This window comes from Bufo gargarizans, chromosome 4, assembly GCF_014858855.1.
Source record: "Bufo gargarizans isolate SCDJY-AF-19 chromosome 4, ASM1485885v1, whole genome shotgun sequence".
NCBI classification, from domain to species: Eukaryota; Metazoa; Chordata; class Amphibia; order Anura; family Bufonidae; genus Bufo; species Bufo gargarizans.
Genome location: NC_058083.1, coordinates 508,211,398 through 508,234,709, shown reverse-complemented (window position 1 = coordinate 508,234,709; position 23,312 = coordinate 508,211,398). Strand labels below are relative to the sequence as shown.

At 44.1% G+C, this 23,312-nt stretch overlaps 1 protein-coding gene across 1 annotated transcript in view; it reads left to right on the top strand.

The window, feature by feature from the left end:
* The window catches only part of USH2A (usherin), a 426,892-nt gene that overhangs the window by 305,427 nt on the left and 98,153 nt on the right, over positions 1-23,312 (top strand). Inside the window, exons 27-28 of the mRNA XM_044291289.1 lie at positions 15,570-15,780; positions 15,868-15,924. Of these exons, the coding sequence (XP_044147224.1) occupies positions 15,570-15,780; positions 15,868-15,924 (268 nt within the window). The remainder of the gene's footprint in view (positions 1-15,569; positions 15,781-15,867; positions 15,925-23,312) is intronic.

Sequence of the window (23,312 nt, the reverse complement as noted above, 5' to 3'; positions counted from 1 at the left end):
AGCTTACCTCACATCTATAGAATGAATCTTAAAGGCATACTATCTTTTCTGCTTCTGTGAACACAATATATAACAGTTATATGACATCCAAACATGAAGTCACTGTAAATAACTCTGCCCTGTCTTTAACACGCAAACATAGCAACTGTATTAAGATTATTGGCTGGTCTAGCTGTTTAAACATATAAGCTATATTAGCAACCTAGGACAGGTCTTAGCTGGCCAGCTATATGGACCACTCCATTAAGATGCAACTTAAATAGAATAATATATAATAAGTAATAATAAACTATAATATTTAAAGATCTAAATCTAAAATAAAATAAATGTAACACGATAATCATATTAATAATAGTAATAATTATATTCTGTTCACAGATCCAGAGCAGTTTTACGTGGCTGTGATTTCATCTTCTTGTCATTTATAACTCACATAGTCAAATCTGGGTTAAAAAGTACATTAAAATGTCAATTCTTCTATATGAATGGTGAATGACACTTGACGGCTTATACTCTTCCATCAAATTAAAATTTCATACTTGTCTTCCACACTTATAACTAATGCACAATTTAATCTGACAACCTGCATCCTACCTTAAGATATATAAGTAACCAGAATATTGCCTACATCTTAAAGGGGGTTTCCAGGTGTTTAATATTAATTTCAGGATGGCGACCTCGTCTGCTTGTATGACACACTGGCATTGCTACTGTAGAGTTGTGCGATGATGCAGCAGTACCGCTTCGCTGCTATCTGCAGAATAACTAAAGAAGAGACTATTAGTACCGCACTATCGTCAATGTACTACACTCACCCTCTGTTGCACCTCTGCCACACATACAGCTATGACCATAAGTCGTGTAGTAGCAGGTTCACGGAGATAAGTATTAACTTTCGGTCCACTGTTCTTATCCTCCACATGTTCTACTGGTAGTGGAGGTTATTAGTGTTGGACTGAAGTCCCTTGGGCAACCCAAAGGAAATGGTTCTGAGTGCCCACCCTCTGTGTATATAAGACCTTGGGGGTCCATTATTGTCAGAGCCTAGGCCCACCGGAGTACCCTTAGTACTCTGGTGAGCCTGTCCTACATTAGACGTTACTAGTGGTTCTCCTGCTTGGTGTACCCCACTCTCCAGTGTATCAATCCAGGGTAGCATAGCAAGTCTATTGGCTTTGAGTCTGTGGCACTACTCCAAAGTGCACTGGAAGCTAGCGCCTCGTGAGTGCTCTTTCGTGACATCACTACTAGAGCTATGGGTGCAGTAATTGACCATGAAATCCAACCTTTTTCAGAAAGAAAGCTTTCCTTCAGATACCTGATAAATTCCTTCCATCCCCGATGAAGGAAAGTGCTCTTTCTGAAACAAACTATATTGAACTGGCACTCTGGGGTATACAGTATTTTCTCCATCCCTGTCATAACCTAATTGTTTTCTCTTATCTCTGTTTTTAGAGTGGCACAGAGTAGTGCTGTTGGGGACAACTCCACTCTCTCTTTAAAAAAAATTATCCAACCTTCATGGTCCTACAGAATTCTTTCCATTTTATTTTTGTAATTGCCGGGTTTGTGGTAGTCCCACTGCTACACTAGATCCCCCAGACACTATCGAGGTGTCACCAAGTGTTTGTCCCCCAAAGGTGTACATAACTTTTAAAATACCTCCCCAGCAGTGCCAAATAAATAATACTGTGCAGCATCATTATTCCCTGACCACCGCTCCAGTACTGGCAGCAGTATTATCCCCTGACTGCTCCTCCCTCACAGCAGCATTGTCTCTGAGCTGTGACCACCCTCCCCCCACTGGCAGCAGCATTGTTCCATGACACACACACCCCTCCCCCCAACTGGCAGTAAAATTGTCCCCAGACCACTCCTCCCCCACTGACGGTAACAATGCCGCCTGACCACCCCTCCACCACTGACAGTAACATTGTCCCTTGACCACCCCTTCCCGATTGGCAGTAACAATGTACCTTGGTCACCCCTCCACCCCTGGCCACTGTCCCCTTGTAGATTTTTCAATTCTCTTGCAGACTGGCAGGGCAGGAAAGAGGCAGTAAGGTTGGAGTTGGAGGGAAAGTGCCTCTGCTGCAGTTCTCCTTATGCTCAGAGCGTGAAGGACCTGTGATGACCATTATCAGTGCAGTTCCTGTACACTTAGCAGGTTACCGATCTTTGGTGATGTCATCACAGATCCTTGAGCCCTCCTAGCCTCGGAAGATGCTGCATGGTTGGCATCATCAGTGCTTCCTGTTTAATCAGGGTAAATTACCAGTCCAGGCCTGGTGGGTACTTTCAGTGCATCTAGGATGGAAATAAGAAATATTTTCCATTGTAATGGCCTTTTAAAAAATAAATAAAAATTTACCGGTACTCAAATTATCCTATATTATCTTTTGGAAGTCAAGAAGAAGCAGAAAGCCCCCTCTAGTAACCCGCCACCCTAGGCCTGGGCATGCATTACCTCTGCACACTCCGAAGTCCTATTCTCTTTCTATTACTGAAACTTTTATTCTCAGTGGTTACAGCAAATTTCCACATCTTCACTAGTTTCAGTTCATTGGTCTCTTTCCGTATAAGCGGCCTTGCACAGAGAACACGATAAAGTCATTGGTTTTCACAAATTGTTATTTTTCTCTCTCGGTTTACTTTCCAGATCGTATCTGTAAATGTATCTCCTTTCTATTCAGCGTATAAGTCAATTGTGCCATTGTCATACAGAAATGAGCCATTGTTCTGTGCGATGGTAGAAAGAGACATTTCAGACCGTGTTTAACGCGCTGAGCAGAGCTGGAGATTTACGGCATAAGAAGACATTTTTTATCTTTTATATTCTGGGAAGGGAAAGTTCAGGTATTTGAACTTTTGCTAGATATAAAAAAGCACAGACTAGATCAATCCTAGCTAGTCTGCTACCGAGATAGTTATTCCAGTTTCGTGCTACAGCGCTAAGTTTGCCATTTGCCGCATATTATTAAGTGTATATTATTAGTTGCAGGTATGGGAAACATGTTGGCGCCATCAATGTATTTATCTCAGTCCCCTGATGAACCCACTTGGCTCAGAACAACAGGTTTATATAAATGTGGCTCAAAAAATGCAAAACATGCCCATATATTGTGATAGGAAACAGTGTAGTTGCCACTATCAACAATAAGAGCAATATATTGAAGGCGTTAGTGAATTGTGCCACAACACATTTTATATTATGAAATATACTTTGTGTCATTTACAGTATATAGGATGGACCACACGACAGCTTACAACCATAATAGCTGAACATCTTCCTGGCATTTCTGACGCAAAAAACAATCGAGAGCATCCTATCACTTTGCAAAGGTCCATCAAAGCAATACAGAAAATTTATGAGTTAAAGTGCTGGAAAGGGTTAAAAAAAAAAAACAAGACGTGATGGAGATTGGACCAGAATCCTACTGAAAAGAGAAGTTTGCTGGATCCTAAATTTGCAAAAATGCATCCGTTACAATAATGCAACCGCATACATCCGTCATGAACGGATCCGGTTGTATTATGTCTTCTATAGCCATGACGGATCTGTCATGAACACCTTTGAAAGTCAATGTGCACGGATCCGTTTTCTATTGTGTCAGAGAAAACGGATCCATCCCCATTGACTTAGGCTACATGCACACGACTGTATGTGTTTTGCGGTCCGCAAAAAAAACGGATGATGTTACGTTTTTTTTTGCGGATCCGTTTTTTTCGCGGATCCATTGTAATAATGCCTATCCTTGTCCGCAAACTAGAAAAAAATAGGACATGCACTATTTTTTTAGCGGAGCAACGGAACGGACATACTGATGCGGACAGCACACTGTGTGCTGTCCTTGTTTTTTGCGGACCCATTGAAATGAATGGGTCCGCATCCTATCCGCAAAAAAAATGGATCGGACACTGAAACAAAATACGGTCGTGTGCATGTAGCCTTACATTGTGTGTCAGGACAGATCCGTCTGCTTGCTGCTTGCAGCGTGTTTCTGTCCGCGATGGGGACGCAACCAAACAGAACAGAATGCATTTTGGTGCACTCCGTTTCGTTCAGTTCAGTTTTGTCCCTATTAACAATGAATGGGGACAAAACTGAAGCGTTTTCTTCCGCTATTGAGATCCTATGACGGATCTCAATAGCGGAATTAAAAACGCTAATGTGAAAGTAGCCTAATATATTTTTATTGAATAATATATGTGTAATTTGTTTTTGTTTTCATTGTTACTATTTATATATATTTTTTCTCTGTTGAATCGAGTGTTCATGTAATTAACCAGTAATGCCCCATCCTGCACACCTGTGACCATGTCTGTATAGCAGGATATTTTATTGATTCCATCCCCTTTAATTCCTTGTAATCTAGTTGGTAAGTGGCGCTAACTCATTTGTTTTCACAGCTTTCAGTGACTGTTACTTACCTTACTTTTTTATTATTTATATCTGGTAGTTGGGATGGGTGCAGTACAGAGGCAAAGTACAAGTCCGTAATTCAAATGTCCATGTTTATTCACACATAAGGTCAAACAAAAAACACTCTTTGCAGGGTTGGTGTTTGTTCACACAGAGTAGAAAGTTCATGCATAACAAAATTACGTCACCTTGTCGGCGGTTCTGCCTCCAGCAGTCTAAATCCAGGCTTTAGGTGGCCTGCTCTCCCAACACATGGGTCTCAGCTTTTCAGCCCAGCACAGAGCTCAGATCACAACACGCAGGGCGTTCTCTTCTGCTGAGCCCAGCTGCCTTTTTAAGGATAGCCAGGTGCTGACAAAACCCGGCCTGGAACGTGGGGAGTAGTCACCCACCCAGCACTTTGACTACTCCCAATAAGAGCCGCCCCGGACCAGCTATTTACAGCCATACTAAATAGCAAAATCAGCATTAGCTGCCACTGACACATGAAAATACCAGCTCTTACTTTACCGAGGCCAGGAACCTCAGTGACACATACCTACCATCAATGACAACCCCTGTACCTTCCTACATACCTCCCCCCTTTGTTCAACCCTGAGGGGGTGAACACGCGCTAGACAGTATACTCGGGACAGGGCATCCGCGTTGCCCTGTGTTCCACCAAAAACTCAAAGTTCTGTAAAAAGAGAAACCACCGGGTGACCCAGTCATTTCTGTCTTTGGTCTGGCTCATCCATTTAAGAGGGGAGTGGTCAGTCACCAGGCGGAACTTTCTCCCCAACAAATAGTAGTGGAGAGATTCTAGTGCCCACTTGATAGCCAGGCACTCTCTCTCCACTATATCGTACCGGGTCTCGGCTGGGGTAAGGAGGCCTACTTCGGAGGCAACGGTCTGTACTATAAACTTCCTTTTAAAGTCGGGCGTCGCCAAAACCGGGGACCCACCCAGGGCCGACTTCAAAGCGGAGAAAGCCTTTTCCGCCTGATCATCTCAGTGAACCATCGCTGACTTGCGTCCCTTCAAGAGCCCTGTCAAGGGTGCTGCCACCGTAGCAAAGTGGTGGACAAACCTCATAAAATATATCACACCATTCCCAGGAACGACTTTACGTGCCTAGTAGTGACAGGTCGGGGCCAATTCCATATCGCCTCTATTTTGTTCGCTTGGGGTTTGATGACTCCGCACCCAATGACATACCCCAGGTATTTTGTCTCCTTTAACCCTATCGCACATTCTTTTGGGTAAGCTGTTAGTCCAGCCTTTTAAAGGGAGTCCACTACAGCCTGTACCTTGGGTTGGTGACTTTCCCAGTTGGTATTGTGGATGACAATATCGTCCAGGTAAGCTGAAGCGTACCGACGGTGTGTACGCAGCACAATGTCCATGAGCCATTGAAAGGTGGCGGGAGCGCTGTGCAGACCAAAGGGTAACACCTTATACTAATACAGCCACTCTGGTGTGATGAAGGCAGTTTTCTCTTTGGCAGCCTCCGTTAAGGGTACCTGCCAGTACCTTTTGGTGAGGTCCAAAACAGAAAAATACCAGGCTTGGCCTAACCTCTTAATAAGCTCACCCACCTGAGGCATGGAATATGCATCAAATTTGGAAATCTTATTTAGTTTGCGGAAATCGTTACAGAATCATAACGTCCCGTCTGGCTTGGGAATCAAGACTATTGGACTGGCCCATTCACTTTTGGAATCCTCAATTACATCTAGTTGTAGCATTAGCTGCACTTCTTCCGAGATGGCTTGTCGCCGAGCCTCGGGTACCCGGTATGGTTTCAACCGGATTCTGGCCTGAGACTCAGTGACAATGTCATGTTGGATGATAGAAGTGCGTCCAGGAAGGTCCAAGAACACGTCCGTGTTCCTGCTGACGAACTCCCTGGCCTCCTGAGTCTGTTTAGAGGAAAGACTGTCAGCAATGTTCACTGTGGCAACTGCTTCCCTTGTATCAGACCGTGGGGCTAGAACCTCTTCCCCTAGAAAACCCGGCCGTGGGCTGTCATCTGTACTGGTTTCCCTATCTTTCCAAGGTTCGAGTAAATTCACATAGTACACCTGCTCCGGCTTTCGCCGCCCTGGCTGGTGTACCTTGTGGTTTACCTCACCAACTTTTGTCGAGTACTTCATAGGGTCCCTGCCACCTAGCCAGGAACTTACTGTCAACCGTTGGTACCAGAACTAAAACCCAATCTCCCGGGTTAAAGATCCGGACCCGAGCCTGCCGATTATAGACCCTACTCTGGGCTCGCTTGGCTGCCTCCATATGTTCCCTAACAAGCGGCAACACTGTCTCTATCCGCTCTTGCATCTGGGTGACATATTCCATTGCACTTTTATATGGTGTGGGTTGTTGTTCCCACGCCTCTTTGGCTATGTCCAACAGACCGCGAGGATGTTGGCCATATAGCAGTTCGAAGGGCGAGAACCCAGTAGAAGCCTGGGGCACCTCTCGCACTGCGAACATGAGATAGGGTAGACACCACTCTTTTTAACATGTTTTTTAATGTTTGATTAAACCTTTTTACCAGGCCGTCCATTTGCGGATGATAAACGGACGTCCGTAGCTGTTTTATGTGCAGTAATTTACAGAGTTCTCTCATGACCTTTGACATAAAAGGGGTCCCTTGGTTAGTCAGAACCTCTTTAGGTAGCCCCACTCGGGAAAACATCTCCATTAACTCCTTAGCTATGAGTTTGGCCGATGTATATCGCAGGGGCACCGCCTCCGGGTACCAAGTGGCATAGTCTAGGACGACCAAGATGTGTTGGTGCCCTTTAGTGGACTACAGTACTGGGCCTTTTGAGATTCATTGCGATTTGCTCGACTGGAACCTCGATAATCGGGAGAGATACCAGGGGTCTACGGAAATGTGGCTGGGGGCTAGTTATCTGGCAGGTTGGGCAAGACTTACAAAATTCTTCCATCTCTCTGAACACACTTGGCCAGTAAAACCGCTCTAGTATCTGGTCCTGCGTTTTCTGCCATCCCAGTTGACCCCCAAGAACATGTTGGTGGTCTAGCTCCAAAACGCCTTGGGCACCACCAGATGTTCAACATGCTCACCCCGTAGTTGGTTTACCCGATATAGCATCTTATAATGAACCAAAAAACAGGGAAACATCGACTCGGCCCCCGGTTGTTGAGGTTCACAGTCAACTATTACAACATTTTCCCAGGCCCCAGATAGTATTGGGTCCCGATGCTGTGCTGTACCAAGACGTTGAGGTCTGCCAACTCAGGACCCGGCGGCAAATCCTCCACTTCTCCCACCAGCGGCAAATCCTCCACTTCTCCCACCATTACACTCAGCCGTGTTGACTCCCCCTCTTTCAGCGAAGTGGTGGCCACCACTACCGCTGGCCCTTCGTTCTCAGGTTCCTAGGGTTCTGGCCTCCCCCCTGAGCAAGGCCACTCTACTGGGGTTACACCACTCTCAAGGGTATAGGTAACTTTCGTATCAGGCCACAGTGCCAGGAAACACGGGAAGTCTCTCTCAATTATATGTTCAGAATGTAAATTGGTGGCGACGGCCACTTCGTGGGTCCACCTGCCGGCCACCGTGGACAGAGACACCAGGGCGGTGGGATAGTCCTTTAAGTCTCCATGGATGCACACGACCCCGACTTTTCGGTCAGTATACTCGGCGGGCTGCACCAGGGAAGCTCTTACCAGGGACACCAGACTCCCTGAGTCCAGCAGAGCTACCGCCAGAGTGTCTCCCACTTCCACCTGGCGCAGGTGGCTATTGTCTATAGTCTCTGGGGTACCTGTTGCTGCTGCATATTAGCCTCCACGAGGGCTTTCATGACAGCTTCCATTTTGTCGACAGCTTTCAGCCCGCATCCTCTACCAATTCTGGGGTTTCGCTCTGGTAGTTGGGATAAGCAGGTGCAGTACAGAGGCAAAGTACAAGTTCGTAATTCAAATGTCCGTGTTTATCCACACATAAGGTAATAAAAGGAACCTCGGTGACACATACTGGAAGGCCAGGAACCTGGAAGGAACCTCGGTGACACATACTGTACCTACCATCAATGACGACCCCTTGCACCTTCCTACTATATATATATATATATATATATATATATATCTTCTATTATAGTCTAGTAAACGTTTATGCACCTTAAGTCATGTTAAGTCTATTTTTTCCTGAATCTCACAATTCACAATAATACAATGTCCGATATAAGGAAGTGGCCCTGCTGTTTTGTTTTTATGCCATGAGAGTGATTCTAACGCTCGAAACGCGTAGGTCCACTTTATTTTTTATAGTTTTTTCCATAGACTATTTCATAGTACTGGACTTTGCTTCTATACAGGAAACATAAGTTACCCACAGACATCAGTTATTTGTTGGAAGCCAGTATCTAGGCAGAATGTCTAACTGTTGAAAAAGTGGGTTTTTGGGGACAACACAGGCTGGATTTCAACCCGTCGAACAGGTCCTGATCTCCATGTTCTAACCTTTCAATAAAATTCACTGCAAGTACTACATTACTTGGCAGCAGCAAAAAGGTGCAAAATGATACCACTAGTGCGATGATCATTTTCCAGAAGGTAGGCAGCACTAGAGGTGTCTCCCTCCCAGGACAGGACTTTATAGTCATGGCCAAAAGTTTTGAGACTGACACAAATTTAGTTTTTATTATAAAGTTTGCAGCTTCAATGTTTTTTGATCTTTTTGTCAGATGTTTCTATGGTATACTGCAGTACAATTATAAGTATTTCATAAGTTTTTTTTAAAACTTTCATTGACAGATCCATCAAGTTTAAGGAAAGACTCAATATTTCCAATATTTTTCTTTACTTCTATAATTTGCCCTGGCATGCTGGATATCAGCTCCTGGGCCAAATTCTGACCAATGGCAACCCATTCTTGCCTAATTGGTGCTTGGAGTTTATTATACTTTCTGCTTTTTGAAGATGTTCTCAATGGGATTAAGATCTGGGGAGCTTCCTGCCCATTTACCCCGATTTTCAATGTTTTATTCCCAGAGCCACTTATTTATCACTTTGACCTTGTGACATGGTGCTTTATCATGCTAGAAAACGTAATGGTGATCACCACATTGCTCCTGGATCAGTGGGAGAGGTTGCTCTTGGAGGCTGTCTAGATCCCATTCCTTATTCATGGCAGAGTTCTTAGGCAAACTTGTGAGTGAGCCCACTCCCTTAATGGTATTCCCTGGTCTACTGACCCTCAACAGCATCTGGGTCACTGGATATAGTGGACCATCTTTGATATGGTTGGATTAACTAAGGCATGGAGTCTAAAGGTCTTTATTCTTGACCCATGGAAGGTTTGGACTCTACGTCTGGTCCATGCTGATTGCAGAAAACAGACGTGGTCAAATAGTAATCCAGGTCACAGTTACAGAATGTGGTGGTAGGGAGCAGACAAAAGCATAATGAGAAAATCAAGGCAGAAATCGAATCAAGAATACCACCAAACCACTGCAACAACCAAGGGAAGAAAACCTGAGAAGAGGCTGAAATACTGGAAAATGGACAAAGTAATAAAGGTTAGAGGCTGGACAAAATGACCAAAAATACTCAAAAATACTATTGTAGTATCCTGCTCCGAGTTGCATTATACTGCAAAAAAAAGTGCAAATAATATATTTCTGTGTAATTTATACTAGGAGAAGAATGCAGAAGCATGTAGCTCACAGGCCAGCTCATACTGGACCTGGCACCATACAGGATAGAACCAGAACATCTCTAAAGCAGAGCAGATGCAAGCAAGGTATAGAGAAAGACCAGTCTTAAAAAGCACTTTATTGACTCTTTGGCATCCGTGTTCAGGAGAGGCCTCCGGTGCCTGAGCACGCGCCACAGTTTGGCCCACCTGTGTCGTTTTCCATGTCCCAAGGTGAAAGAGTGGATTAGCAACCTGTACAAATAATGCAGCAGATGTGTATGCCTGCTGGGGGACACCATTATTGGTTTCAAGATATTGCTTAAAATAAAGTATTACACCCCACATCTAGAAGCAAAGGTACAAGTCAGTTAGCAAAATGTAAGTAGTTGCTTCAACTATTTTAAAGAGACACATTTTGGCCTACGAATACTGAGACCTGTAACATCTGAGAATTCTGCATTCCTGTCCTGAATTGTCTGCATTTGAATTCTTCAGTAAAGAAAACAGTTCTGCTGCACAACTGTCTCCTCATTGCTTCCTGCACTACATTCCGTGCTGACATCACGACAACAGGGATCCTGCCTTGCACCATAAAACCATCAACACCGAGGGCACCTCGAGCGCCATAAGGCAGGAGAATCCCAAGAACCGGAGTGTGCCTTGAAGGGAAGAACTGGTGAGCCCTTCCCGGCAATGCATGAGCTCAGGGAGCTTCAGAACCATGAGAACAAATAAGACTACACCCACCCGACTACCCACACTCACGTACGCCCCTGCGGCATGCTGCATTAACAACCTCATCAAAGTTAGACCAGGGTGAAGCAGCACAAGGAGTTACTGGATTTGGATAGGGAATCCAGCTGAGAAGCCGTTTATGCCAAAAGGACGCTATGGGTGCATGGGGCAACTCTTCTTTGCTGTCCACCCAGACATCCTGTCCATAAGATGGCCGCCGATGGAGGGCCATGTGACCAGGCATATCACCTCCATTTGATGTCTCCTGCCTTCAAACACATTGCACCTGCGCTAAACTCTCAACAGGACAAGTGCAGATGGCAGGGCTGGTGCATATGAATGGAGAAGACCTCACATGGAGGTGATTTGCCTGGTCATATGACTCTACATCAGCAGCCATTTTATAGACAAGATCTCTGTGTGGACAGGACAAAAGACCTGGCAAACAAGGGAGTATATCTTATGAAATATAGAAAATGGTGCAGAATTTCAACAAAGGCTATATTAGTAGGTGTCAAATAGTCATTCTACAAACAAAATGGACAACAGTAGTGAATAAAGTGGATAACCCCTTTAAGAAAACAGGTGCCACCTCAATGCAAGATGTTAGGATTACACAATGTATCAAGATGTTATCTCCACTCCAGCAACAGGCTCCTCCTTCTTTCTGTAAGGCTTTGTTCACACAGGCTGGATGTCTGAATCCACTGTGGTTGTTTTGGAGAATCGGCAGCAGTAGCAGCAGAAATCCTAGGCTAAGGTCTGTATTTCTGCCATGGATGCCCCAGCGGATCCCCACGTGTAATTCAGTGGAGCCAATTACAGCTTTTCTGCATTGAATTCCTCGCAATAATGACTCATGATCCGCAGTGCATTCATTTTACCGCACTGATATTTTCGGAGAAATGCAAGTGGGGTATTTTATTACCCATTTCAGGATGTCAGCAGGTTCTGTCAGGATTTAAGTGCAAAGTCCTGAACATGTGAACATGGCCTGATAACTGAAGGGGGAGAGAAATCAATCTGAAATACAAGTTTCCATAGTGGTTTAATATGGTGCTCAGTATTATCTCTGCTGTTAGCGCTTCATATCTGTGTTCAGTGTAATTCCCGGCTCCTCTCCACATCATTTTATTCCTAATCAAATCACAGTAGCTTGAAGGAGCGGCGGCGGTCCTGGAAATATCTCCCAGATCTTGTGTATTTGCCACAAGACTTGACCTATTTAAATAAGGACAAAAAAGTGCTTTGTGTCAAGCAGGATGGAAGAAACGTTCCATTATATTCATGCACCCTTACATTTGTCTCCCCCCTTATATTACATGAAATCTTTGCCCGGTCTGATTACCAAGCCGTCCCGCATCGGTAAAGGACCAGCACGGATACAGTATGTGTCATGGAAGCCAGAGATTCTATTATAGTAAAAATGAAAAAAAATTAATAAATATGCATTAAATAGTGAAACACACTCACTACCCAATAATTATTTCACTATAGGGGGTATATACTGTACTTGATGTAGAGTGTGTCACCAGGCATTAGGTTTTGTCACATACGTGCGGCCGCGCCCCGTCACCAGGGACGCCAGGGACCAAACCAGAGGTGTAGCTAGGCTTTCCAGCACCAGGGGCAAGGCATCAGAGGTGCGGCCACTTCACAGTAGTTATGCCCACCTTTTTGCCCCTTCACAGTATGTATGCCCACCTTTGTGTTCCTTCACGGTAGTTATGCCCACCTTTGTGCCCCCTCACAGTAGTTATGCCCACCTTTGTGCTCCTTCACAGTAGTTATGCCCACCTTTGTGCCTTTTCACAGTAGTTATGCCCACCTTTTTGCCCCTTCACAGTATTTATGCCCACCTTTGTGCTCCTTCACAGTAGTTATGCCCACCTTTGTGCTCCTTTACAGTAGTTATGCCCACCATTGTGCCCCTTCACAGTAGTTATGCCCACCAGTGTGCCCCTTCACAGTAGTTATGCCCACCATTGTGCCCCTTCACAGTAGTTATGCCCACCTTTGTGCCTTTTCACAGTAGTTATGACCACCTTTGTGCCTTTTCACAGTAGTTATGCCCACCTTTGTGCCTTTCCACAGTAGCCATGCCCACATTTTTTCCCCTTCACAGTATTTATGCCCACCTTTGTGCCCCTTCAGAGTAGGTATGCCCACCTTTGTGGTCCTTCACAGTAGTTATGCCCACCTTTGTGCTTTTTCACAGTAGTTATGCCCACCTTTTTGCCCCTTCACAGTATTTATGCCCACCTTTGTGCCCCTTCACAGTAGTTATACCCACCTTTGTGCTCCTTTACAGTAGTTATGCCCACCTTTGTGCCTTTTCACAGTAGTTATGCCCACCTTTGTGCCTTTTCACAGTAGTTATGCCCACTTTTTTGCCCCTTCACAGTATTTATGCCCACCTTTGTGCTCCTTCACAGTATTTATGCCCACCTTTGTGCCTTTTCACAGTAGTTATGCCCACCTTTGTGCCTTTTCACAGTAGTCATGCCCAAATTTTTTCCCCTTCACAGTATTTATGCCCACCTTTGTGCCCCTTCACAGTAGTTATGATGACCTTTGAGCCCCTACACTGTAGTTATGTTCTCCTTGTGCCCCCATTTGGCCCCTAGTACCCTCTCCAGCTCCATAATAAAATACTCACCTGTTTCCCTGATGATTGGGGTAATACCTGTGTTCAGACATTGCGCTGCTGGCTGTGCAGGAGGCCTATTCCTTGGCTTTCACTGCTCCTCCCGCACAGCCAGCAGTGCGATGTGTGGCTGCTGGGGAGCGCAGGAAATCAGCGGATGGCTCCGTGCTTCACTAGGTAAATGAACTGCCTGGCGGGTGCGCCCACCCCAGCCTCTACACCTATGCCCCGGCTGCCCCTCCTTTGCTACACTCCTGGGCCAAACTACCTACCAGCTCCCACTCTGGGGCTGCAAAGTGAGCATAGATCACCCCAAACATGCACAGACCACGCTCCCCAAACAGCTGCCACCACCACCACTGACTTTGCCTTAAATCAGAAACGCTACAAAAACCAAACCACGTATATACTCGCTGCTCACAAGCAATCACACGTTCAGGCTATGGATTCTTTAGAGCAACAAAGTGGGCTTATAAAGTGAATACTTGATACACAAAAAAATCATGAAGTGCTTACAAAGAACAGATGTAAAATGAGACAAAGTAAAAAAAAAAGCACACAGAAATAAATGGGAGAAAAATATCGTGAAGTCCTAGAACTTACTGCACCCGGGGAGAAAGGGAAGAAATGGATACACGGTCAGCTCGCCGGTAACTCCCACACTGTGTAACAATGAGCTATGTCCATGCAACATTTTTATAGAATTTCCTTTTTTTCCAATTTCCAGTTGGCCCAATCCCAGTTCTTCTCTTGGGTGGAATTGATGAGGGGAATGGAACCCTAAATATAAAAATCTTTCTGTCTGGGGGGCAGATACTTTTTTTTAAGTCTGTACATGGCAGCCAGGGGTGTTAAATATGACAGGAAGATGGAGAACTGTCCTTTTTAACTGAGGTGGAGGTTGCCCACTTGCACCTCCGTAGCTGGTACAGGCCCAGTCTGCTTGGCTCCATTATGCAGTGATCGAATGGAGGCTTCAAAAATCATCTTTTCAACACAAATCTGCATGTTATGTACTATGTCTACCTCACTTTATACTACAGATGCATACATATCATTGCATTATATTTATATACCTCCACATCATATTTATGACAGGTTTCATATCAGAATTAAAAAGCTCTAAAGAGTTTTCAGCTTTAGAGGGAGTGTACACTTTTGCAACTCATGGCAACAATATATGAATTATGTAAATTCATGTAAAAATGTCCTACTATTTTTATGTATACAGCAACTATGCCGAACTATATGTCTCCATGGTTACAGACTGCAAACAGAACACCTGTGTAGTCTGATCTTGCAGTCATTAGTTATTCTCTTCTAATCTCTATCCTCTTCTATTGTCTGTGGATTAGCAGAGAAGACAGGAGGAATTGGGTAACCCAGGACTGCAGGATCAGACTACACTTAGGGCTTGTTTGTAGTCTGTTACCATGGTGATACATATATCTGCATAGGAGCTGGATAAGCTTCTATACCGTATAATAGTTAATGTGCTTTATCTAAGGTGCTGTACCATGGAAAATGTATCACTTCTAAAAAAAAGAAAATGAGTGCTGCTCCTCCATTCATTTTTATGAAGCTGGTGGAAACAGTCATCAGGTGCTGTATTTGGCCAATTCCACCAGCTTTATAAACATTGAATAGAGCTGGATGGCCACCTCGCCATTGTAGCTGTATGACCACAGTGAGGAGTTATGGAGGGCTTGGGGCGGCCATTGTCATAAGGCCCAGTGGTGTTGCCCCCAGCAGTCAGATATGTATCACCTTTCCTGTGGATAGGTGACAAATGTCCTTTGTGGGACAACCCCTTCAAGATACATAGGCATACATAGGCATACATTATGTATCCCTACCGAAAAAAAAGCTAAGAAAACCCATCCCAATGAATCCAATGTGGTTGTATTATTTACAGTGATCAAAAGTTTGGTTTCAGCTTTTTATGAAACTGCATCTATGGTACGTACTGTAGGACTTACTTTAGGTGGACTTTGACTTGACATTTTTGGGGCTTCAGAACATCTTAATACTTTGCTATACAGCTACAATTACAAGAATATTCCAGGTTCTCTGGAAAAGTTTTGCTTCTAAATGTTCTTCATCTCCACTGCAGGTGCCTTGCTGGCAGCCGTGACAATATAACAGCTGTCCCCTTACCTGGTGGGATTTTAGAATACAGGGATTCTTCCGAAGACTTACAGCCTTACACACAGTATCAGTACTCCCTCACAGCACAGAACAGAGAGGGCATGCTGCAAAGTTCATGGTCCATTGTCCGCACACTTGAAGCTGCTCCTGAAGATCTAGATCCACCAACAGCAAAAGTAACAAGTGCTTATTCTGTGCACCTTACCTGGGCGGCTCCCACAAGACCTCTTGGAATAATAAGACAATATCTTATCATGTATCAGGAGAGCACGAGCGAGCCTACAGCAGCCACGTTCTCCGGGTCAACATTAACTCTGCCGGTGAGTCATGTTATAAATGTATGGCATCTTCTATCTATCTATCTATCTATCTATCTATCTATCTATCTATCTTTCTATCTATCTATCTATCTATCTCATATCTATCTATTTATCTAATATCTATCTCATATCTATCTATCTATATCTATCTAATATCTATCTCATATCTATCTATCTATCTATCTCATATCTATCTATCTATCCATCCAGCATCAGACTGGCCTATTGGAATACCAGAGAATCCTCCAGTGGGCCCAGACTCTGATACCATAGTGGGCCTCAAAGATTCAGGAGAAGAAAAACACTTGGAGCCACCTTTGGAGCCAATCACTTGCCACTAGGGTCTATTTATTTGAATTAAACCCTATTAAACTTTATTGATGACATAAGGGTTGGGCACCAAGCATAATATTCTCTGGTGGGTCCAAAGAACCCCAGTCTGACCCTCTATCTATCTATCTATCTATGTCATATCTATCTATATTGATAACCACGGGCGAATCTAAATTCTATCTATCTATCTATCTATCTCTCATATCTATCTATCTGTATCTATCTATCTATCTCATATCTATCTATTATCTATCTATCTTAGAGCAGTACACCGAAAGTAATTATTGTTACTGTCACAGCTGAGGATGGGGGAAACCCTCAGCCGTGTGATGCCAGATGATGTTATGGCTGCTCGGCCAGGACAACAGGATAGGGAGCAGGTCACCTCCTACAGCGTCCCTAACCTGACCCTAACCACACACAGGGACCCAGATCCATTGCTGCACAAAATCACAAGGAAACATCAAATAGACATCACACATAACTGGACATAAACTTAAATGTGACATAATGGTTATGACCACAGGGGTGGCTCTCACTGGCAGGTAGAAAATACAGGAGGCTGCTCCAGCAAAGCATAGCTGAAGCAACCTCCAGACCTGGGAAAACAGTGAGGCTTTATAGGCCAAGAAGCCACACCCCACAGTCGGACACACCCAGTGACACACACACACTGGGAAGGGAGTTAACCCTTCCAGCACCAGAGAAGGGAAACACACATTAAAGGGAAAGTGTCCAACTCACTAACACACACCGTGGCTGTAGCCGCAGGCAACGACATTGGTGGCACACAAGTCCTGGGAGTCAGCCCGAAGGCCGGGACACTGCCACCACATGTACAACAACGACCAAACGTTGCCACGGACAACCACAGTGCCGGAAAGGTGTCAGTGCACACCACACAATACACAGAGTGCACACAGACAAACAACAGTGCATACATACACGCACACAAACTCCAAGGGAACCGTACACATACCTGTTGTCCACGGCAACCGCACTTGAGGCAAACAACATCATGCCTCAAGCTGCGGTTGAAACAACAACCCAAACCGCGGACAACTGTATGCGGCTCCCAAGGAGTCACGGCCAGAACCGTGGCCGTGACAGTTACAGATCCAATATCTAGAATAAACATTTTAAAAATTTTTTTTATAAAGAAAATTATATTTTAGTAATCCCCTATTATATTATACATTGTGGCTTTGGGCTGGAGTACTACTTAAAGTATAACTGTCGTATTTTATTTATTTTTTGGGAGTATTGGATTGTGGTGATTAATATCTCCTTGGTGGTCCTATTTCAACTTTTCACTGTGTATTCAATTATCCCTTAATTCCACAGTTTTGTTCCCTGTACTGCCTACTTTTACCTCTGCTTAAAATCAGGTTGCTAGGCATGGTCCGTCTATGTGTTGAAGGACGGAGGACGCAGAAGCAGGCTGCGTGCAAGGCAGGGACTGTAAGTAAATGATTAAAGCCATGTCCTCCCCAGCAGCTGATAACAGTGCCTGGGCTGTGTGCACTTCTCCCTGTCCCTGCGCTTGGCAGACGCTCCCTCACTCAGCAGAGCTTGAGAAGGCAGAGTTGGAGCAGCGCAGACCAGGGAAGGGAGATCTGCCGTCTGCTCAGTGTATAAATGAAAGCAACATGTGGTAAGAGGACCCCTTTGTGCTGCAGGAGATTAACCCTTTAGGGGGAGGGCTGTGGTTACTGACACTTTTGGGGGGCTATTGTTACTGGCTAGTGAGGGCAGGCGGGATTAGCCTCAGGGTGAGGGCAGTGGCGGCCATCTTAACTGAATAGTGAGATTGCAGTTTTATGCAGACTGGTTGCTAAGGGCTGAATCTTATTAAATATGGGGTAAGTCAGTCTAATAGTAACTGATTCTGGAATATCATGTTATTAGTAACTACATATATGAACATTGAAATTAGGGTCTAAGTGTGACAGTTATCCTTTAAAGGCCTCTTTCACACGAGCGTGACGGATTGGCCCCGGATCCGTTAACCCCTTAAGGACACAGGGCGTACAGGTACGCCCTTGTGCCCTGGTACTTAAGGACACAGGGCATACATGTACGCCCTGTGCATTTTCGATCACTGCCGTGCGGCTGGCAGTGATCGGAACCCGGTGCCTGCTCAAATCATTGAGCAGGCACCTAGGCTAAATGCGCGGGGGGGTCCCGTGACCCCCCCATGTCGGCGATCGCGGCAAACCGCAGGTCAATTCAGACCTGCGGTTTGCTGCGATTTCTGCAGTTTCTGATCCCCGCGGTCCCTGACCGCGGGGATCAGAAACTTTAGTATTCCTAAAGTGCATCTGTATCCCCCCCCCCTGCACCCCTTAGTGATTTTTGCCCGGTGGGAGGTGCAGGGGGAGGGTTGCGGGCGGTGCGGGCGGTGCGGGAGGCGGGCGGTGCGGTAGGCGGGATCGCGATCCCCCGCCCGCCTCCCATTGCGTAATCGTTGGCGTCTAGTGGGTATACCAGGGTGCCAGCACATTGCTGGCACCCTGGTATAAACGGCTGACATCGGTGATGCGATGTCAGCCGTTTAACCCTTTCCATACAGCGGTCCGTACGGACCGCTGTATGGAAAAGGTTAACAGTAAGAGGGAGCTCCCTCCCTCTCCCATCGGGGGGCTGCTGTGCCTTTGCAGTCCCCCGAATGGAGAGGGAGAGAGCTTCCAGGCAGCCCCCCCCAAGCCCCGTCCTTACCCTTCCCCGTCTGCGCAGTTCTGGCCACTACTGAGCAGACGGGGAAGGTTCCCATGGCAACAGGACGCCTTCTCAGGCGTCCTGCTGTCCATGGTGCTGAACAGATCTGTGCTGAAAGGCATAGATCTGTTCAGACAAAGTGTAAAATACAGTATAGTACTATATATTGTACTGTACTGTATTATGCAGACATCAGACCCACTGGATCTTCAAGAACCAAGTGGGTCTGGGTCAAAAAAAAAGTGAAAAAAGTGAAAAATAAAGTAAAAATCAAAAAACACATTTATCACTGATTAAAAATGAAAAAAATAAAATTCCCTACACATGTTTGGTATCGCCGCGTCCGTAACGACCTGATCTATAAAACGGTAATGTTACTTTACCCGAACGGTGAACGCCATAAAAATAAAAAATTAAAAACTATGATGAAATTGGAATTTTGCCCACCTTACTTCCCAAAAAAGGTAATAAAAGTGATCAAAAAAGTCGCATCTATGCCAAAATTGTAACATTCAAACCGTTATCTCATCCCGCAAAAATCATACCCTACCCAAGATAATCGCCCAAAAACTGAAAAAGTTATGGCTCTTACACTATGGAAACACTAAAACATGATTTCTTTTGTTTCAAAAATGAAATCATTGTGTAAAACTTACATAAATAAAAAAAAGTATACATATTAGGTATCGCCGCGTCCGTATTCACCGGCTCTATAAAAATATCACATGACCTAACCCCTCAGATGACCACCGTAAAAAAATAAAAATAAAAACGGTGTAAAAAAAGCCATTTTTTGTCATCTTCCGTCACAAAAAGTGTAATAGCAAGCAATCAAAAAGTCATGTGCACCCCAAAATAGTGCCAATCAAACCGTCATCTCATCCCACAAAAAATGAGACCCTACTTAAGATAATCGCCCAAAAATTTAAAAAACTATGGCTCTTAGACTATGGAGACACTAAAACATTTTTTTTGTTTTAAAAATGAAATTATTGTGTAAAACGTACATAAATAAAAAAAATTGTATACATATTGGGTATCACCGCGTCCGTGACAACCTGCTCTATAAAATTACCACATGATCTAACCTGTCAGATGAATGGTGTAAATAAAAAATAAGAAAACGGTGCCAAAAAAAGCAATTTCTTGTTACCTTGCCGCACAAAAAGTGTAATATAGAGCAACCAAAAATCATATGTACCCTAAACTTGTACCAACAAAACTGCCACCCTATCCCGTAGTTTCTAAAATGGGGTCACTTTTTTGGAGTTTCTACTCTAGGGGTGCATCAGGGGGGCTTCAAATGGGACATGGTGTCAAAAAAACCAGTCCAGCAAAATCTGCCTTCCAAAAACCGTATGGCATTCCTTTCCTTCTGCGCCCTGCCGTGTGACCGTACAGCGGTTTACGACCACATATGAGGTGTTTCTGTAAACTACAGAATCAGGGCCAGAAATAATGAGTTTTGTTTGGCTGTTAACCCTTGCTTTGTAACTGGAAAAAAAATATTAAAATGGAAAATCTGCCAAAAAAGTGAAATTTTGAAATTGTATCTCTATTTTCTATTAAATCTTGTGCAACACCTAAAGGGTTAACAAAGTTTGTAAAATCAGTTTTGAATACCTTGAGGGGTGTAGTTTCTTAGATGGGGTCACTTTTATGGAGTTTCTACTCTAGGGGTGCATCAGGGGGGCTTCAAATGGGACATGGTGTCAAAAAAAACCAGTCCAGCAAAATCTGCCTTCCAAAAACCGTATGGCACTCCTTTCCTTCTGCGCCCTGCCGTGTGACCGTACAGCGGTTTACGACCACATATGAGGTGTTTCTGTAAACTACAGAATCAGGGCCAGAAATAATGAGTTTTGTTTGGCTGTTAACCCTTGCTTTGTAACTGGAAAAAAAAATATTAAAATGGAAAATCTGCCAAAAAAGTGAAATTTTGAAATTGTATCTCTATTTTCTATTAAATCTTGTGCAACACCTAAAGGGTTAACAAAGTTTGTAAAATCAGTTTTGAATACCTTGAGGGGTGTAGTTTCTTAGATGGGGTCACTTTTATGGAGTTTCTACTCTAGGGGTGCATCAGGGGGCTTCAAATGGGACATGGTGTCAAAAAAACTGTCCAGCAAAACATGCCTTCCAAAAACCAAACGGCGCACCTTTCACTCTACGCCCCGCTGTGTGGCCGTACAGTAGTTTACGGCCACATATTGGGTGTTTCTGTAAACGGCAGAGTCAGGGCTATAAAGATACAGTCTTGTTTGGCTGTTAACCCTTGCTTTGTTAGTGGAAAAAATGGGTTAAAATGGAAAATTAGGCAAAAAAATGAAATTCTCAAATTTCATCCCCATTTGCCAATAACTCTTGTGCAACACCTAAAGGGTTAACAAAGTTTGTAAAATCAGTTTTGAATACCTTGAGGGGTGTAGTTTCTTAGATGGGGTCACTTTTATGGAGTTTCTACTCTAGGGGTGCATCAGGGGGCTTCAAATGGGACATGGTGTCAAAAAACCAGTCCAGCAAAATCTGCCTTCCAAAAACCATATGGCGCACCTTTCACTCTACGCCCCGCTGTGTGGCCATACAGTAGTTTACGGCCACATATGGGGTGTTTCTGTAAACGGCAGAGTCAGGGCAATAAAGATACAGTCTTGTTTGGCTGTTAACCCTTGCTTTGTTAGTGGAAAAAATGGGTTAAAATGGAAAATTAGGCAATAAAATGAAATTCTCAAATTTCATCCCCATTTGCCAATAACTCTTGTGCAACACCTAAAGGGTTAACAAAGTTTGTAAAATCAGTTTTGAATACCTTGAGGGGTGTAGTTTATAGAATGGGGTCATTTTTGGGTGGTTTCTATTATGTAAGCCTCGCAAAGTGACTTCAGAGCTGTAGTGGTCCCTAAAAATTGGGTTTTTGTAAATTTCTGAAAAATTTCAAGATTTGCTTCTAAACTTCTAAGCCTTGTAACATCCCCAAAAAATAAAATATCATTCCCAAAATAATTCAAACATGAAGTAGACATATGGGGAATGTTAAGTCATCACAATTTTTGGGGGTATTACTATGTATTACAGAAGTAGAGAAACTGAAACTTTGAAATTTGCTAATTTTTCCCAATTTTTGGTAAATTTGACTTTTTTTATGCAAAAAAAAATATTTATCAGCACTTAAAGTGACACTGGTCAGATTTTCAAAAAATGGCCTGGTCCTAAGGTGTAAAAAGGCTGTGTCCCTAAGGGGTTAAGGATGCGTTCAGTGAAACTCGCACCATTTTGTAAGCAAGTTCAGTCAGTTTTGTTTGCATTTAGTTGTTTAGTTGTTTCTGCGCGGGCGCAATGCGTTTTGATGCATTTTTTAACTGAAGCCCCATTCACTTCTATGGGGCCAGGGCTGCTTGAAAAACACAGAATACAGAACATGCTGCGATTTTTACGCAACGCAGAACTGATGCGTGAAAAAACGCTTGTGTGCACAGACCCATTGAAATGAATGGGTCCGGATTCAGTGCGGGTGCTATGCGTTCACGTCACGCATTGCACCCGCGCTGAAAACTCGCTCATGTGAAAGGGGCCAAAGGGTCCTTATACGCAAATTAAGGTTCATTATTATAATGAAAAGGTCTAAAACTTTCTATTACTCTTTGGTGGGAACTGATCATAGATCAGCGTTTTACACTGGTCAATTTATTTACTTCCCTCACTTTTATAGCGCTGACATATTCCACAGCGCGGTACAGACACTACTATCACTCTCTGTCCCCAAAGGAGCTCACAATCTAAGTCCCCTGTCAGGATGTCTTTGGAGTGAACCCAGAGGAAACCCACACAAACACGGAAAGAACATACAAACTCCAAGCAGATCCCTTTAAGTCTGTATTCACATGTACCGTTTTTGCAGCATTATTGATGCATATTAAAGAATTACAATAAAATTATAGCAAACATTGAGCAGGAAAAGCAACATGTGTGAATACAGCCTAAAATGTAAATCCACTCATTTTATCTGTTTACAACTTGAAACTCTTGGACTCCAATGGAAAATCTAAACCAGGGACCCCCCCCCCTCCCCCCCACCCACAATCTACTGTACACAATACTGGTTCCATCTCATGTGGCAGAGGGTCCTTGGGCCCCCTTAGGGCCGAGAAGCTACTGCAACTTCTGCACTCCGTCCTGGTATAACATAGAAAAGAACAGAACTTGCAAAGAACAGGCAACCCAAATTTTTCTGGTTATTTTTTTTAAAGGGGCGGCACGCTTTAGTCGGACCCATGGTATAAAGTGGTCACATCCAAACACGACAAGTTTGCCCACCATGGGTTAGGGATGGCATTCTT